Source organism: Acomys minous (assembly GCF_964271855.1).
Source record: "Acomys minous genome assembly, chromosome: 1".
Classification (NCBI taxonomy): domain Eukaryota; kingdom Metazoa; phylum Chordata; class Mammalia; order Rodentia; family Muridae; genus Acomys; species Acomys minous.
Window position 1 is genome coordinate 36,825,299 of NC_140483.1, and position 15,914 is coordinate 36,841,212.

Consider the following 15,914-nt stretch of genomic DNA (forward strand, 5'->3'; position numbering starts at 1 on the left):
TAGATGTCTGTGAATTCCAGGCCAGCCTGGTCTATATAGATGGTTCTAAGCCAGCTAAGGCTATATAGTAAGAAAGGAACAAAATTAAAATTACATTTGTATTTTTTTTGTGTGTGTGTGTATGTGTTTTAATATGCACAGTGGCATATGTCTCTAAGCCCAGCCATTGGAAGGCTGAAGTGGAGAATTATTGTGAATTCAAGGTCAACCTGGGCTACATAGTGAGTTCAAAGCAAGACTGAGCAAGTTAGCAAGACCCTGTCTTAAAACACACACACACACACACACACACACACACACACACACACACACACACACACACACACACACACCCTAATCCAGCTGATTAACAATGGTACTCTTAAAAAAAAAGATTTAAGAAATAAAAAAGAGCCGGGTGTGGTGGTGCACCCCTTTAATCCCAGCACTCGGGAGGCAGAGGCAGGTGGATCTCTGAGTTTGAGGCCAGCCTGGTCTACAAAGCAAGTCCAGGACAGCCAAGGCCACACACAGAAACCCTGTCTTGGGGGAAAAAAAAAGATTTATTCCTTGTATTTACATGAGCATTTTGTATGGTGTGTGTGTGTGTGTGTGTGTGTGTGTGTGTGTGTGTGTACACACAATGTGTGCATGGTATCCATAGAGGGCAGAAGAAGGAATTGTATCCCTTGGAATTGCAGACAGTTGCATGGTGCCGTGTGGGTGCTGGGAACTGAACTAGGCTCCTCTAGTATTCTTGACCTCTGCGCCATCTCTGCAGCCTTACAAAAATATTCTTAAGTTGACGAAGTTAAAGAAGCTTATAATCTATCAAGGAGGCAAAGTGCCAGAAGGCCATATGAATGGTGTCATACTGGTTTCTTAAAGCAATGGTAAGGATATAAAAAAGGAGTGACCAACATTGAATTCTTTAAAAGCACCCGTATGGAGCCTCAGAGTATTACTCAGTGGTAGAGCATGTGTTTACAGTGAGGAAAAGCTTTTTCATGACTGTGGAAGATAACTGTTTAGAGTAGCAATGGGCACCAAAGGAATTTGTTAAAAAACAAAACAAAACAAAACAAAACACTACTCGCCCTGATTAAGACCTGAAGGGCTTTATCTGTAGAATTTGAGAGGAAATCTTATCCTTTGGGGTGAGTATAGTAACAGTTGAGGCACATGGAGCAGTTCCCAAAGAAGTTAAAGTGCAGTGAAGTTGATAGACCACAGATTCAGAGGGGAATTTTGATTTAGGTAGAAGAACAAGGCGATTTATGATGATATTAGGTGGATAGAGGGATTATGTTACAGGTTCTATTATAGATGGTGGCACTTTCAGTATTATAAGAGGTGCTGTAGAAATGACCATTAGAGGCTTTTAAAACCTTGAGAGATCTGTATTTAATTTACAGTTCTGGCACTTATTAGCCGAATGACCTTGGAGTAGTTCTGTAGTCTGTCTGACTTCAAAATGGCTATGTGGATACTTGCCTGATAGTTGATGCAGATTAGAACTAGCCCTTGCCAACATAGGAAGAACACCTTCATAGTGCCTATGGCTATTAACTGTCCACACAGTCACATCCACAGTGGTAAAGGTCTGTGATTCAAGGGATGTTACTGTGTTTTTGTTTAGAAGCTACATCTTCTCAGGGTTAGCTCTTACAAATGAGCTCATTCTTTTTTTCTTTCTTTCTGAGGCAGGGTTCTCTGTGTAGCCTTGGCTGGACTAGCTTTGTAGACCAAGCTGGCTTCCAACTCACAGTCATCCGCCTGTGTGGGCCACCACTACCTGGCTGAGCTCATTCTTCTTAAATTCAATAATCTGTGTTTTCTAAGAGTCTCTAGAATTATAGTACTCAAAGCTGGCTATGTACTAGGATCCTTGTAAAACAGGTTCTTAGGCCTCAGACTTGCTGATTGGGAATATCCAAGAGGTGGATAGATCAGAGTTCTTTTGTTTTTAACCTTGATACTCAGGTGATTGTCCTCCTAGAGTAGTCTTCCTAATGCTACTTCCTAACACTGCTAATGCAGTTCCTAATCTTGTGGTAGCCCCCAACTATAGAATTCTTTTCATTGCTACTTCATAACTGTAATTTTGCTGTTGTTAAGATTTGTAATGTAAATATCTGATACTCCTGAGAAAGGATCATTTGTGAAACTCATTTGCAGTGAGAATGATAGAGGTCTATGTACAGAGGGTTATTTGAGTTAAGAAAATAGTTACAGGGCTTGGGATATAGCTCAGTGATAGGACTGTTGTCTAGCGTGTCTAAGAACCTGAGCTTAGAAGCCAGCCACCGTGCTGTGCTCTTATTTAATCCCAGCACTCAAGAGACAGAAACAGGTGGAGCTTCGTGATTGGAGGACAGCTAGAGCCACACAGTGAAACCTTATCTCAAACAAACACAAGAACCTGGATTTGATTACTAATACCACCAAGACCAAAACTAGCTACATAGATAGAGTATTTATCCAAAGAGTATTTGTTTGGTTTTTAAATCAAAGTTTCTCTCTGTAGCCTGGTTGTACTGGAACTTGCTCTGTAGACCAGTCTGGCCTCGAACTCAGAGATCCACCTGCTACTACCTCTTAAGTGCTGGGACTTAAAGGCATGCACTATCATTGCCTGACTTATTTATTTTTATATATTAAAAGTGTGTGTGTGTGTGTGTGTGTGTGTGTGTGTGTGTGTGTGTGTACACACATTCCCTGGTGTGTGTGTTGGCACCGCATGTGTGTAGGAGTCTCTGGAGTTCAGAAGAAGCTGACAGACTTCCTAGAACTGGAGTTACAGGTGGCTGGGAGCCTCTTGATGTTGGTGCAGGGAGCCTAACTTGAGTTCTCTATAAGAGCAGGAAGCTCTCTTATTTGCTGAGCCATCTCTCCAGCCCTGTCTATTTTTAAAATAACTCCTATCATAGCCTAGGAGTTAATCTTTGCTTAATTGGTTGCTAGGAGAAATGTCTTTCTTCTTTGAACAACTGCTTTTATATCCAAAGTGAATGAGTTTTTAATATAATTTACACATTTATTTATTTACTTACTATTTTTCTGCTTGTGTGTGTGTTATACATGTTTGCATATGTATGGGCACAAGTATGTGTGTGAGTTTACTTATATTTCTTCTAGTATTTTGGCTTAATCCAAAGCTAGATTTTCTTTGGGGATAGCCGGAGCGGTAGCATAATTATTTCTCACCAGTCTTTAAACTTGTTGCACGTTAATGAGTAATTATTTTTAGTCATATCACTCCCTTACTTTTGTGATATCATTTTGCTCAGTTTATTATATGGGTGGCTATTTTTATCTTTTTTCTTTTTCATGTTATCAATAACATGATGAATTATATTTTTGTGTTTGTGCTTATAGTTTGTTTTAACATATAGTCTTGTAGACTTATTTATTCAATAGTATGTGAATTCTCATCCTCTAGTTTTCTAACACCATCTCCCCAGATTTAGTAGGCTAGTAATGTACATTGTGCTTGTCCTTTCTCAGAAGTGGCTTTCCAATAGGCTTTTCACTTATGTATATGTTATCATGTTTTTCACTTAAGTTAACCACTCTCACCTTGCTTTTTCCCATTTGTCCTGTTGGCAGTGCTTTTTAAGCAATACAAAAATAGTTTATATTTTTATAATATAATAGTTCTTATTCTAATAGTATAAGAATTTTATACATGAGTACTATATCTACATAATTTCACTCTATCCTTTCCCCTTCCCACCTCCCCTCTGTTTTCCAACTCCTCCAGTGTCCTCCAGTCTCTCAAATACATAACTTTTTAAAAAAGTTGTTGCTGTATGTATGTATGTATGTATGTATGTATGTATGTATGTATAAATACAATGTACCCTGCCCATTTAGTGGTACTTACATGTGCATGTGTTTAGGACTGATCATTTGGGATTGGGTAACCTGTTAGGGGGCTTGTCCTAGAAGAAGGGGTGGGTCTCCTTCTTAGCAACCATTAATTGCCTGTAGCTCTTCATCTGGAAGTGGGAACTTGTGAGGTTACCCCTGTCTGTGTTGGAATAGCAACAGAGCAATGGCTTATCTGCGTTAAGGCCTATGAAGTACAACAGTGACTGCCAGGATATGCTCACGGGGATGTCTTGAGGGTAAAACAAATTGGACTTAAGGTCTGTTCAGTAGGTGGGAATTTATTACTGGTCCAATAAATATAGCCCTGCCTGTGGGTGGCAAGGTCATGAACTCTAGAGGACAACCTACCACTGTCACTTTCCTAAACCTGTACAATTTCCAACTGCATTCTAAATATCTATCCAGAGCCCAGAGAAGGGATTTAGGCAAGTTATAATAGCATTTGGGAAATAGCTGAAATTATGAAAAGTGTATTTGAGGGGTTAGGGAGCTATCTCAGTTATTAAGGTGCTGCCATGCAAGCATGAAGACTGATCTCAGATCTCTAGACCCCACACTAAAAGTCAGGCACTGTGGTGTATGCCTGCAGTCTGTCTCTAGTGAGGTGGAAGCAGGGGTCCTGGGCTAGCTGAATAGATGAACTCTAGGTTAAGAGAGAGGCTTGGTCTCAAAAATAAGGCAAACACCACCTTTGACTTCTACCCTCCATGTATATATGCACACATATACACGCCCACCCACCCACAAATGTATACATGCACATGTACAACATAGCATAAAATGTATTGAGTTTTCTTGCGAAGAAGGAGCTAGAAAAGAAGAGGCCTGGTGATTGGTACTTTGGAAATGTTACCATTATAGTACTGAGCTTCATTACTCATTTAGTGTCTGTTCTGTGGAAGTGAGCACCCCTCCATTGTTTAAGAATCAAGGAAAGAAGAGAGCTCTGTTTAGTAACCTAGGAGAAGTGGGAGTTTCAAGGGTCAAAAATTGAAATTGTAAATGTTAATAAGATATTGCTATAATACCATCAAATGGAAAATTACACCGAAAGTATGTTTGTTAGATTTTTCTAGACAGATACAAATTTTTTAAAATGTTTAAATAAGTCTTTAAATTTTATTTACTTATTTTATGAGTGTTTGCTTTCATTCTGTCAGTGAACTGCACGTGTGCCTGGTGCTGGCAAAAGTCAGAAGAGGGCATCTGATCCTCTGGAATAGGAGTTATAGGTGGTTGGTAAGCCACCCAGTGGGTGCTGGGTATCAAACTCAGGTCCTCTGCAAGTGCTCTTAACTGCTGAGCCACCTCTTCAGCCCAATCACATATTTCTAAGACTCTCAAAAAATAAACTCATAAATCTCTGTGTAGCCTTGGCTGCCCTGGAATTCACTTTGTAGACCAGCTGGCCTCAAACTCATAGAGATCTGACTGTCTCTGCCTCCCAAGTGCTGGGATTAAAGGTGTGAGCCACTACTGCCCTGCTACATGGTTGTGTTTTAAGACAGGGTCTTGCGTGTGTGTGTGTGTGTGTGTGTGTGTGTGTGTGTGTGTGTGTGTGTGTGTGTACGTGTGTGAATGCACAGAGGCTATGAGAGGATGTCAGGTGTCCTGCTGCATCATTCTCTGCCTTATTCCCTTTTGAGACAGGGTCTTTCTCTGACATGTCTGGGTCTGCCCCTTTGCAGTGCTGGTGTACAGGCGTGTGCGGCCATGCCCAGCTTTCTGCATGGTTGTTGGGACCTAGACTTAGCTCCTTAGGTTTATACATTGGTTGCTTTTATCCACTGAGCCATCTCTCTTCTTACAATCAGTGTTGATAACTGTGATTAAAGTTTTTATGGCTGAAAAATTTTAAACTTCGTAGATTTACTGATTTTTGTTTTTCCCCACAACTGTTTTCAGAAGAAAATATATTTTCTGAAGATTTTTATGTGTGTGTACTATGCTGAGGAATGAGTAGAGGGCACATAATAAGCAAGCACTCTGCCACTGAACGGCATCTCTGACCCTTAAAAGAATTTCATTTATAGAATAGTTTTGAAGTTTGTTTCTTGGAAGCTTATGTGTCAGGAGAAAATAATCCTTGGATAAATTAAGTCCCATGAAGTAGATATACCTTTAAGTTTTATATATTTGGAATTAACTAGGTAAATTTTTCTTTTTCTTAAATCTAATTTGTTATTTTAAAATATCCAATGTACTGGAACTAGGAATGTATTTTGGTAGTAGAGTGCTTGCCTACTGTGCTTGAGTTCTGGGTTCAGTTTCTAGGACTCCAAATAACATGCTGTACTTCCTTTATAAATAAATAATTGAATAACATAATTATTATATCCTATTTATTTTGTGTGCATGTGTATGTGCCTGGCTGCGTTTGCTAGGGTACACATGTGGAAGTCAGAGGAAAACTTGGGGAGTTAGTTCTTTCTTTCCGTCGTGTGGCCCTGGGGATAGAACTCAGGTTGTCAGCCTTGGCAGTGTCTTTACCCCCTTCCCTTTAAATTCCACTAAAAAATTATTTTGTGGATTCAATACTTTCATAAATATGACAAAAATTAATATATTTATAACATGAAGAACTAATAAAATTGATTAAAAATGTAAGATCTTGCTAGATGAATGAACAAAAGACAATTCATGAATGAAAGAAGCTAAGACTTAAGATCTGTGGCAGAGGAAGAGGTGGGAGGAAAGACTGACTGGAGGGCAGCACAGGAACATGGTCCATAAAATCAAATGACTGGAGGGCAGCACAGGAACATGGTCCACAAAATCAAATGACTGGGACTCAAGTGGGCTCATAGAGATCGGGGAGCCCGTATGGGTCTGACGTGTTCTCTGCAGGTATGGTGTGTAGCTTGGTGCTTGTGTGGGACTTCTAATAGTGAGAGTGGGGCTGTCTGACTCTTTTGCCTACCTTTGGGACCCTTTTCCTTCTATTGGGATGCCTCATCTAGTCTTCACGTGAGACTATCTTATTGTAGCTTGTTATGCTGTATTTCACTGATATCCCTGGAAGCCTGCTTTTTTCTTTTTTTGTTTTTTTGAGACAGAGTTTCCCTGTGTAGCCGTGGCTGTCTGGACTCGCCTTGTAGACCAGACTGGCCTCAAATTTACAGCTATCTGCCTGCCTCTGCCTCCCAAGTGCAGGGATTAAAGGTGGGCGCCACCACACCTGCAGGCCTGCTCTTTTCAGAGGGGAGGGGAAGGAGGGGAAACTGAAGTCGGGACGTACTATATGAGAGAAGAATAAATAGAAAGGGGAAAAAGATCTGTGCAGAATATTTGATCCTGCTAGCTTCTACCAAGTTCACATTCAAGCAACCATTTCTTCCCCTATGGAATCAGCAAAAACAGAAGGAATGCAAACAAATTAAAAAAGAAATTAATGAAGCTTCTGGGCTATTATATTACTGGAAGCTGGAAAACAGTTTGGCACTGGATCTCAGCAGCATGTCCTTTCTATTCTTTAGTTCAGTTTTGATACATTTTTGCAGATATTACTCTAGGCAAATAATCCAAGTAGGCCGAAAATTTATATACACAGTGTTGTTGTTGTTGTTGTTGTTTTTTAAGACAATGCCTCATTATGAATCACTAACTGGCCTGGAACATGCTGTGCAGACCAGACTGTTCTCAAATCACAGAGATCTGCCTGCCTCTTCTCAAATCACAGAGATCTGCCTGCCTCTGCCTTCTTAGCTCTGGGATTAAAGGCCTGCACCACCATGAATGGATTCAGTGTTATTTGCAGTAGAGAAAATAAAACATGATATGGTATTGGTTGTTTATGATTTATAAGAAGATTTTGTTTTTCTGTTTATTTACTGTGTGTGTGTGAGGAACTGTGTGGGAATATGTGTATGCCATGGCAACATGTAGAGGTCAGAGGCCAACTTGCTGGGGTCAGCTCTTCCAGCATGTGGGTCTTGGGGATGGAAATTAGATTATTAGGATTGCTGACCCATTTTGCCAGCCCCCTTCTTCTGGTTATGCTAGGGGTTGAACTGGGGCCTTCCGTAAGAGCAGCATGTGCTCTACCTCTGGTCCTGCCCTAGCCTTGTGATTCTGTGAATGATGAGCATGATAATAGTTCCTTTAAAGTGTCGTGTTAGTTACTGGATCGATGATGAGATTCTCAGGAGACTGTGAAGCTACATTTTAGAGATGACAGTCTATTTCAGACCTTCATGAATAAGTCAGGATATCTTTTTACTATTGTTTTTATAAGAGTGATATTAAGTGATTATTGATGACATAATTGCAGGTAAATTGGCAAGATGAGGAGCAGCAAGTCAAAAGAGGTGCCTTTACTAAATCCAAGGAGCTCTCAAAGCAGGGAGGCTGTTCAAGGTATGATTTAAATTTTTTTTTAAAAAAGATTGATCTTAATCCCTTTTAAAGGTCCTATAATAAATTCTGATGTGATCAACAGATGAAATTTATATATATGTTTTGATTTATGAAACAAAAAAGTAGATTATACTGGAGGGGTGGTTCAGTAGTTAGGAATGTGTGCTGATCCTGCAGAGGATGTGTGCTCACTCCCCACCACCTTATTGTGTGTCTTGCAGATGCCTATAACTTCAGCTTCAGCCGTCATTTGTCTGAACACACACACATACACACACGCCATTTCTAAAAAAGTGAATAAATAACTCAAAGTACTACCTTCTAGTACAATAGTACCTGTTAAAAAATGAAGTAGTTGAGCCAGATGTGTTCGTGCTTTACTGTAGTCCCAGCTCTCAAAAGCCGAGGCAGGAGATCACGAGATTAAGGGCAGCTTGAGCTGTGCACTAAGAACATGTCTGTCTTCAGAGAGCAGATATCTATCTACCTGTCTGTCTGTCTGTCTATCCTTATACATACTCTATCTACACTTACATATACTCCATCTATCTATACTTATATATATACTATCTATCTTTTTTTTTTTTTTTTTTTTTTAGACAGGGTTTCTCTGTATAACAGTCCTGGTTGTAGACCAGGCTGGCCTCGAACTCACTGAGATCCACCTGCCTCTGCCTCCCAAGTGTTGAGATTAAAGGTGTGCGCCACCACGCCCGGCTCTTTTTTTATTTCTTTATTTTAAAAGATGAACTGAAGTAGATCCAGAGGAAGGTTTCTGTTTGTGAGGAAACTAGAACTTAAGCCAATGGGAAGTAGTTAGGGAAAATGGAAATCCTTATCCTGGAAGAGGATAACTCATGGAAACAACACAGCCTTAAACTATTTGAAAGAGGAAGTAGATTTGCTTGTATTAATACAGTGAATGGAATAGTTTTTAAAGTATTCTTTCACATTGTAAAATGTGATATAAAACAACACAAAGTTTTATATTTGATTGGGCATATTGGTAGATACCTATGATCCCAGCACTCAGGAGGCTCAGGCAGCAAGAGTCTAAGTTGGAAGTCAGGTCAGCCCAGGCTGTATGGTGAGGCCCTACCTTATTTATCTCCCCCACTTCGTGCGTGCAGGTGCATGTGGAGAAGCCTGGCCTTCTCTAATGGTAGGGAGAAAAAGGGTGTTTTGACTCAGTATTATAAATGTATTTGATAAAGAATAGTTGTAATGAAGTAGTTCTCACGCCTTTGATCCCATTTGGGAGCATATTAAAAGTCCTAGTTTAAGTTCTTCAGCACTCTGATTCTATAAATGTCACTTTTTCTCAGTAGATATAACCACACCGTGGGATGCACTTTCTCAGACCAAGGCTGCTGTAAGTAGTTTTAGTTTCTATTTTAAAAATGTACTTATTTGTTTTAAAATTGATACCATGTTATTATGTGATTAATTAGAATATTTGGAAAACAAACTCAGATATTTATATACATTACACAGTGAACAGAAATGTGTAGTAAAGGAGTAAACAAGCTTTAGGGTATCAGCTCTGCTACTGTCATGACATGTCAAATACTCATGTGACTTGTGCTGTTTATTTACCTTAAAAAAAAGATTTACCTAATAATTTATTTATTATATATTATTATGTACACCTGCAGGCCAGAAGAGGGCACCAGATCACATTATAGATGGTTGTGAGTCACCATGTGGTTGCTGGGAATTGAACTCAGGACCTGTGGAAGAGCAGCCAGTGCTCTTAACTCCGTATGGTAATATGAGGATGAATATGGAAAGGTTGGACTGTACCTGTGTAGAAGGCTCATTATCAGGAGGAAGTGAAAGGAACTTGCTTCTTGAATGGATTGAGAGTCATCTCCTCTGTTTTATGATAGTCATAGGCTCTTTTCCTTTATAAAAAAGAATGATTATGGGAGAAAAAGTTATTTTCCTTTGTATTTGGATTGTAGAAATCCAAACTGGCCAAGTGATATATGGTCTCTTCAGAGAAATATTCCTCTTCTGGGTTAATTATCTTAATATGTACTTTCCCCCGTTCTTTTATATATCCCCTGAATTTGGCTCTGTTACTTTATTGTTGGAGTATTTTAAAAACATTTAATTATCTTTATTTTATATGCCTGAGTGGTTTGCTTGAGAGTATGTGTCCACTGTGCATGTCTCTGGTGCCTATAGAAGCAGCTTTTAGCCACCATGTGGGTGCTGGGAACCAAACCTGGGTCCTGCAAGAGCAGCAAGGGCTCTCAACTTCTGAGACATTTCTATAGCTGTTGTCTGATTATTTTGTGGAATTTTCTATGTTCTATCTATGTTCTAATCTTTGGATCTCCTTTGAAAGTAAATCGGCTAATTTTAAATTTTTTTTTTTTTTTTTGGTGTCTTCTCTTGAGAAGGTCTATTTTCTGTTGTGAGAAATATGACCTTATACAATGGTAGGGAGAAAAATTGTATTTTGATTCAATGTAATAAAGATTTGGCTTTATAAAGAAGCCGTATACAATCTCTCTACACAAGCTTTAAACATGTGTAGTGTAGGAATAATAGTTTCTATGTCCTGATTTAATTTTAGTGAAACTAATACATAGTGAATCTGAATAGTCAATACTTTTCAAAAGTACTGTGTGTTTTTGAAGAAATTTTTTAGGATTGTAGTAGAGTCACAGATAGGGAGAATACTTGATACTGAATTATGTGAAAAGTTACTCCAAAATTTTCACAAAAAATCTGAAAGAAGGTAAAGTTCTGTATAAGGTATTTTTATTTCTTTGTGGTGGAATTTTGAGGGTTTAATATTTCTGCTTTTGTTTTCAGATTTCTTCTATAAGCCTGTAGTACTCTACTATTGAAGAGAAAATGCTTTTTAAACATTAGACTATTGGCAGGGATTATATACCAGAGTATATATACAACCTGAATTCTGTGCTTTGTATTTTGATTTTATTTATTTATTTATTTATTTATTTATTTTGGTTTTTTCGAGATAGGGTCTCTCTGTGTAGCCTTGACTGTCCTGGCCTTGCTTTGTAGACCAGGCTGGCCTTGAACTCACAGTGATCCACCTGCCTCTGCTTCCTGAGTGCTGGGATTAAAAGCGTGCGCCACCACCTCCCAGCTCATTTTATTTTTTTATTTAATTTTTTTTTTTTTGATTTTTGAGATATAGTCTCACTATGTAACTTTGGCTGGCCTAGAACTTGCTATGTAGACCAAGCTGACTGCAAACTTAGCAGCCTCTTGAGTGCTGGGATTAATAAAAGAGTGTGCCACCAGACTTGATGAATTTTGCTTTTATTGAAAGATGTAAGTGCCTGGCATGGTGGTGCATGCTTTTCATCCCAGCACTTGAAAGGCAGAGGTTGGGCTGGAGAGATGGCTCAGAAGTTAAGAGCACTGGCTACTCTTCCAAATGTCCTGAGTTCGATTCCCAGCAACCACATGGCGGTTCACAACTGTCTATAATGAGATCTTGTGCCCTCTTCTGGTGTGCAGGTATAGATACAACCAGAATACTGTATAAATAATAAATAAGTAAATCTTTAAAAAAAAAAAAAAAAGGCAGAGGCAGGCGATCATTGTGAGTTTGAGGCCAGACTGGTCTACATAGTGAATCCAAGACAGCCAAGGCTACACAGAGAAACCCTGTCTTGAAAAAACCACACACACACACACAAAATGTATATTATAGACAGGAAATTGTAAAATGTGTGACTCTGAATAAAAATTTTAATCCAGCCAAATTATCCTTTTATTATTTTTGTATGTAAGATATACAAGATATGGTGAATAATATATGGCACATATTCAGATAACATATTGCCTGAAAACGTAACAATTTCAACAGGTTCAACTGATGAATAGAAACGTTGGAACTCTTCACCTACTGGATATTTTTGCTCAATTTTAGATAGCATTATGTTCAAAGCATAATTACTGCTAAAGTAGTAATAAGTTATATAAAAATAGTTAATATTTACAAGAAAGTGTGAGTTTTTTCTTCTACTTTGGAATAATAGTTGGGCAGTATTATTTTAAATATCTATGTAAACCAATGCTAATTAGATTATTTCAGGAATAACCTATGTGTTTTCATTGTATTTAAACTTTAGCTGAGGCACATTGAGAACAAATTAGAAGTAACCCCTACAAGTACAGCTGTAATCGATTCTGTGATGGATGCTAAGAAGTCTGCAAGTGCTACCCGAAAAATAAGTAGAAAAGGTATGTGTGAAGTCCCTTTAAAAATTTTAACTATATTAAATATTAAATACAGATTAAAAAATAATTATTATTGTTTGTAGAGGGTGCACATGTGTCTTGGCCTAGAGGCCAGGGGCCAACCTTGTAGAATTGGTTCCCTCCTTTCGCATTTATTTGGGTTCTGGGATTGGCCCTGTTAATACAGATTTCTGTTGTTTCAGTTCAGTATTTCTTGGTAGTTGGCTGTGTATGCATATGTCCTTACTGTACTGCTGTGGACCGCTGAAGCAGCCTCATGCTTAGCCATGCTGATGATGTTTCACCATTGCATCATCTTTGACAGTTGAGTTTTCATTTGTTTGTGGTAATGAGAATTTTATTATGTGTTTGAGGTTATATATACTTATTTTTTTTAACTTCACAGATATAGTCTTTGAAGGAAGGTAAAATTTAGTTGATTTAACATGTACTGGTATGTGTTTACTTTGCGGGACTAAATTGTTGGTCATGAATGGAACTTATTTATTTATTTATTTATTTTTCTTTTTTTAAAAAGGATTTTATTTATTTTTTTATATAGTACTCTGCCCCCATGTACACCTGCAGGCCAGAAGAGGGCACCAGATCTCATTATAGATGGTTGTGAGCCACCATGTGGTTGCTGGGAATTGAACTCAGGACCTTTGGAAGAACAGGCAGTGTTCTTAACCTCTGAGCCATCTCTCCAGCCCCCATTTTGGTTTTTTGAGACAAGGTTTCTCTGTGTTACCTTGGTGGTCGTGGGCTCACTTTGTAGACCAGGCTGGCCTCAAACTCACAGCAATCCACTTGCCTCTGACTCAGGAGTGCTGGGATTAAAACGTGCGCCACCATACCTGGTGAATGGAATGTTTTTTATACAGATATATTGACATATGTACATAAAAATACATTTATAATATATTATTTGTACATTATAAACTGACACAGTGCAGATATTTGATTTTTTGTCTGTTTGTTTCCTTGGTGGGCTACAAGGGGCAAGTAAGTGTGCTCTACTTAGACTGAAGTTAGCTGCATTTGACAGTTCTCTTTTTACTGTTATGGAGGGAGGGTTACTGAAGATTTAACCTAAGGCCCCACATACAAAGAAAGTCCCTACTGCTGACCTGTATCTTCAGCCTTAATCTTATTTTCTTTTGTATTTTAAGATCAGTTTTCCACACTGGCCTTGAGTTCACTTTGTAGCCTAGGTAGGTCTTGCATTGGCAATCCTCCTACCTCATGATGTGTGGATTTTAATGTGGTATTTTCTTTCTTTTTTTTTTTTTTTTTCCCGTTTTTGGTTTTTTGTGACAGGATTTCTCTGTGTAGCTGTGGATGTCCTGGGCTCCCTTTGTACACCCTACTGGCCTCAAACTCACAGAGATCTGCCTGCCTCTGCCTCCTGAGTGCTGCAATTAAAGGCGTGCGCTGCCATGCCCGGCTGGTATTATCTTCTTAGAGTACAGTTTTCTCTATACATTGAGTGGCCGTGGGTATTTTCTGGCGGCTTACCTAATATCTAACTAGAGATGGTAGAAATAGTACACAGATAAGTTATTCTCTTAGACATGTGCTTTCATAGATCTTTTTTCTCCTTCAGACGGTAGATATCTAGATGATTCTTGGGCCAGTGCTCCAGCTTCCAAAACTTGTAAGCCACGGAAAGAGAAATCTCGTAGTCCCCTCAGGGCTACTACCCTCGAAAGTAACGTTAAGAAAAACAACCGTGTGGAGTTCCGTGAACCTTTGGTTTCTTACAGGTTGGTATTGGGACGAAGAAGTTAGTAACTGGGGATAGTCTGTAGCAAGTACAATGGAATTATGATTTCCTCTAGCTGTTGTAATACTCTGATTCTGAAATTCTAGTAGTTCCTCTCCTCATCGTTGTGTCCACATGTCTGACAAGTGTGCTTTGGTCACAGTGTAGAAGCTGTGCAGTCGTCGTGGCAGGGAAGGAATAGTAGCAGCGCTGTTGTGAGGCGGAGGGCACAGGTCATGGGGCTGGCGTGTGAAATGCAAGGACTACCCTAGTACCTTGAGTCCTCCAAGCAACTGTCCAACTCCTAAGTTCCACAGACCTCTAAGACAGGGCCACAAGCTGGGGACTCTAGTGTTCAAATACACGGGCCTGTTTCACACTTCAGCCACAATAGAAATGTTATTATTCTCCACAAAAGATAATCCAAAAAATAAAACGTCACCAAAACATAAAAAGTAAAAACCCACCAACCTCCCCAAACTTAGCCCTCTTATATAAAAAAATACTAAGTACTGAACTGCCATTTTTGTGGTACTGGATTTCAAATTCAGGATCTTTCATAGAGTTGTCAAAGACTCAGCCAGGCTGTGTTCCCAATCTGTATCCTCTCTATAAGGATTTGATTGGAAGAAATAGTAGTATTTGTCAGTGTGTGTGTGTGTGTGTGTGTGTGTGTGTGTGTGTGTGTGTATGTGTGTGTGTGTGTGTACCGCATGTGTTGTTGCTGCCCAAAAATGCCCTGGAGCTAGAGTTACAGTTGGTTGTGAGCTGTCCCATGTGGGTTCTGGGAACTGAACTCTGGTCCTCTGGAGAAACAGAAACTGCTCATAACCAAGCAACACGCATTCTGAACCAGCTCTCTAGGCCATGAAATTAATTTTTTGTTTTTTCTGATGTTATGAGTTTATTCTTTTACTTTTTAGCAACTTAGATGTTCTGGATAAATAATTTAATAGTGTAGAAGAGATAATAGAAAGTGTATATTTTTATTAACAATTCTTAGGACATTTAAATATTAAATTAGAGAATTTTATATTTTTGAGGATACCTTACTAATGATTTAAATGTATTCATAGCCTTAGCATGGCAAATAATAGGAAGTAGCAGACCCATGGCCTTATACTTATTGAACTTATAAGCATTTTTTTTGTATTTTAAAAAGTGTCAGTAAATCAAGTTTCCTGATGGTACTTGCTAATTTTAGGTATGTACTTAATACTCTCAAATTTTGTGATAAAGAATTTGGAAGAGGAGGTAAATAAAAAATACAAGTTAAAAGATAATAAAGCATTTGCAAATGTAAGTAAGATATAGATAGAATGATCAAGGCTGAAAAATATAGCCTTGGTACTGTCACTAGTATTGCAGCAAAAGTAAAAGGAATGCAAAACCCTGCCTAAAAACATGCTCCCTGCCAGGGGTGAGACTGAGCTAGTGACTCCTTTATATTTTGATGTTCTTGCAAAGAATAATATATGGTATTTTAAAATTTTATAAATTATATATCTTTTAAGAAAAAAAATTAACCTAGGGGAAAGTTATATACTAAATGCCTCTTTCCCCCTGACAGATTCCATTTATCACATAACTCCTTTCCCTAATTCGTGTACACACACACACACCCCCCACACACAGTTTCATATAGCTTAGTTTGGCCCCCAGCCAAAATAAATTCCAATTTCTGATCTTC

General features: G+C 38.7%; 1 protein-coding gene across 8 annotated transcripts in view; it reads left to right on the forward strand.

Moving 5' to 3' along the window:
• CEP350 (centrosomal protein 350) overlaps positions 1 to 15,914 on the forward strand; it is a 136,780-nt gene that overhangs the window by 5,510 nt on the left and 115,356 nt on the right. For 5 of the 8 annotated variants that reach the window (XM_084772197.1, XM_084772202.1, XM_084772199.1 and 2 more), the window contains exons 2-5: positions 8,144 to 8,229; positions 9,555 to 9,601; positions 12,351 to 12,462; positions 14,066 to 14,225. In XM_084772197.1, coding sequence (XP_084628323.1) covers positions 8,157 to 8,229; positions 9,555 to 9,601; positions 12,351 to 12,462; positions 14,066 to 14,225 — 392 coding nt within the window. In that variant the 5' untranslated portion in view covers positions 8,144 to 8,156. The remainder of the gene's footprint in view (positions 1 to 8,143; positions 8,230 to 9,554; positions 9,602 to 12,350; positions 12,463 to 14,065; positions 14,226 to 15,914) is intronic. The other 3 variants (XM_084772198.1, XM_084772200.1, XM_084772204.1) reach the window with 1 other exon arrangement.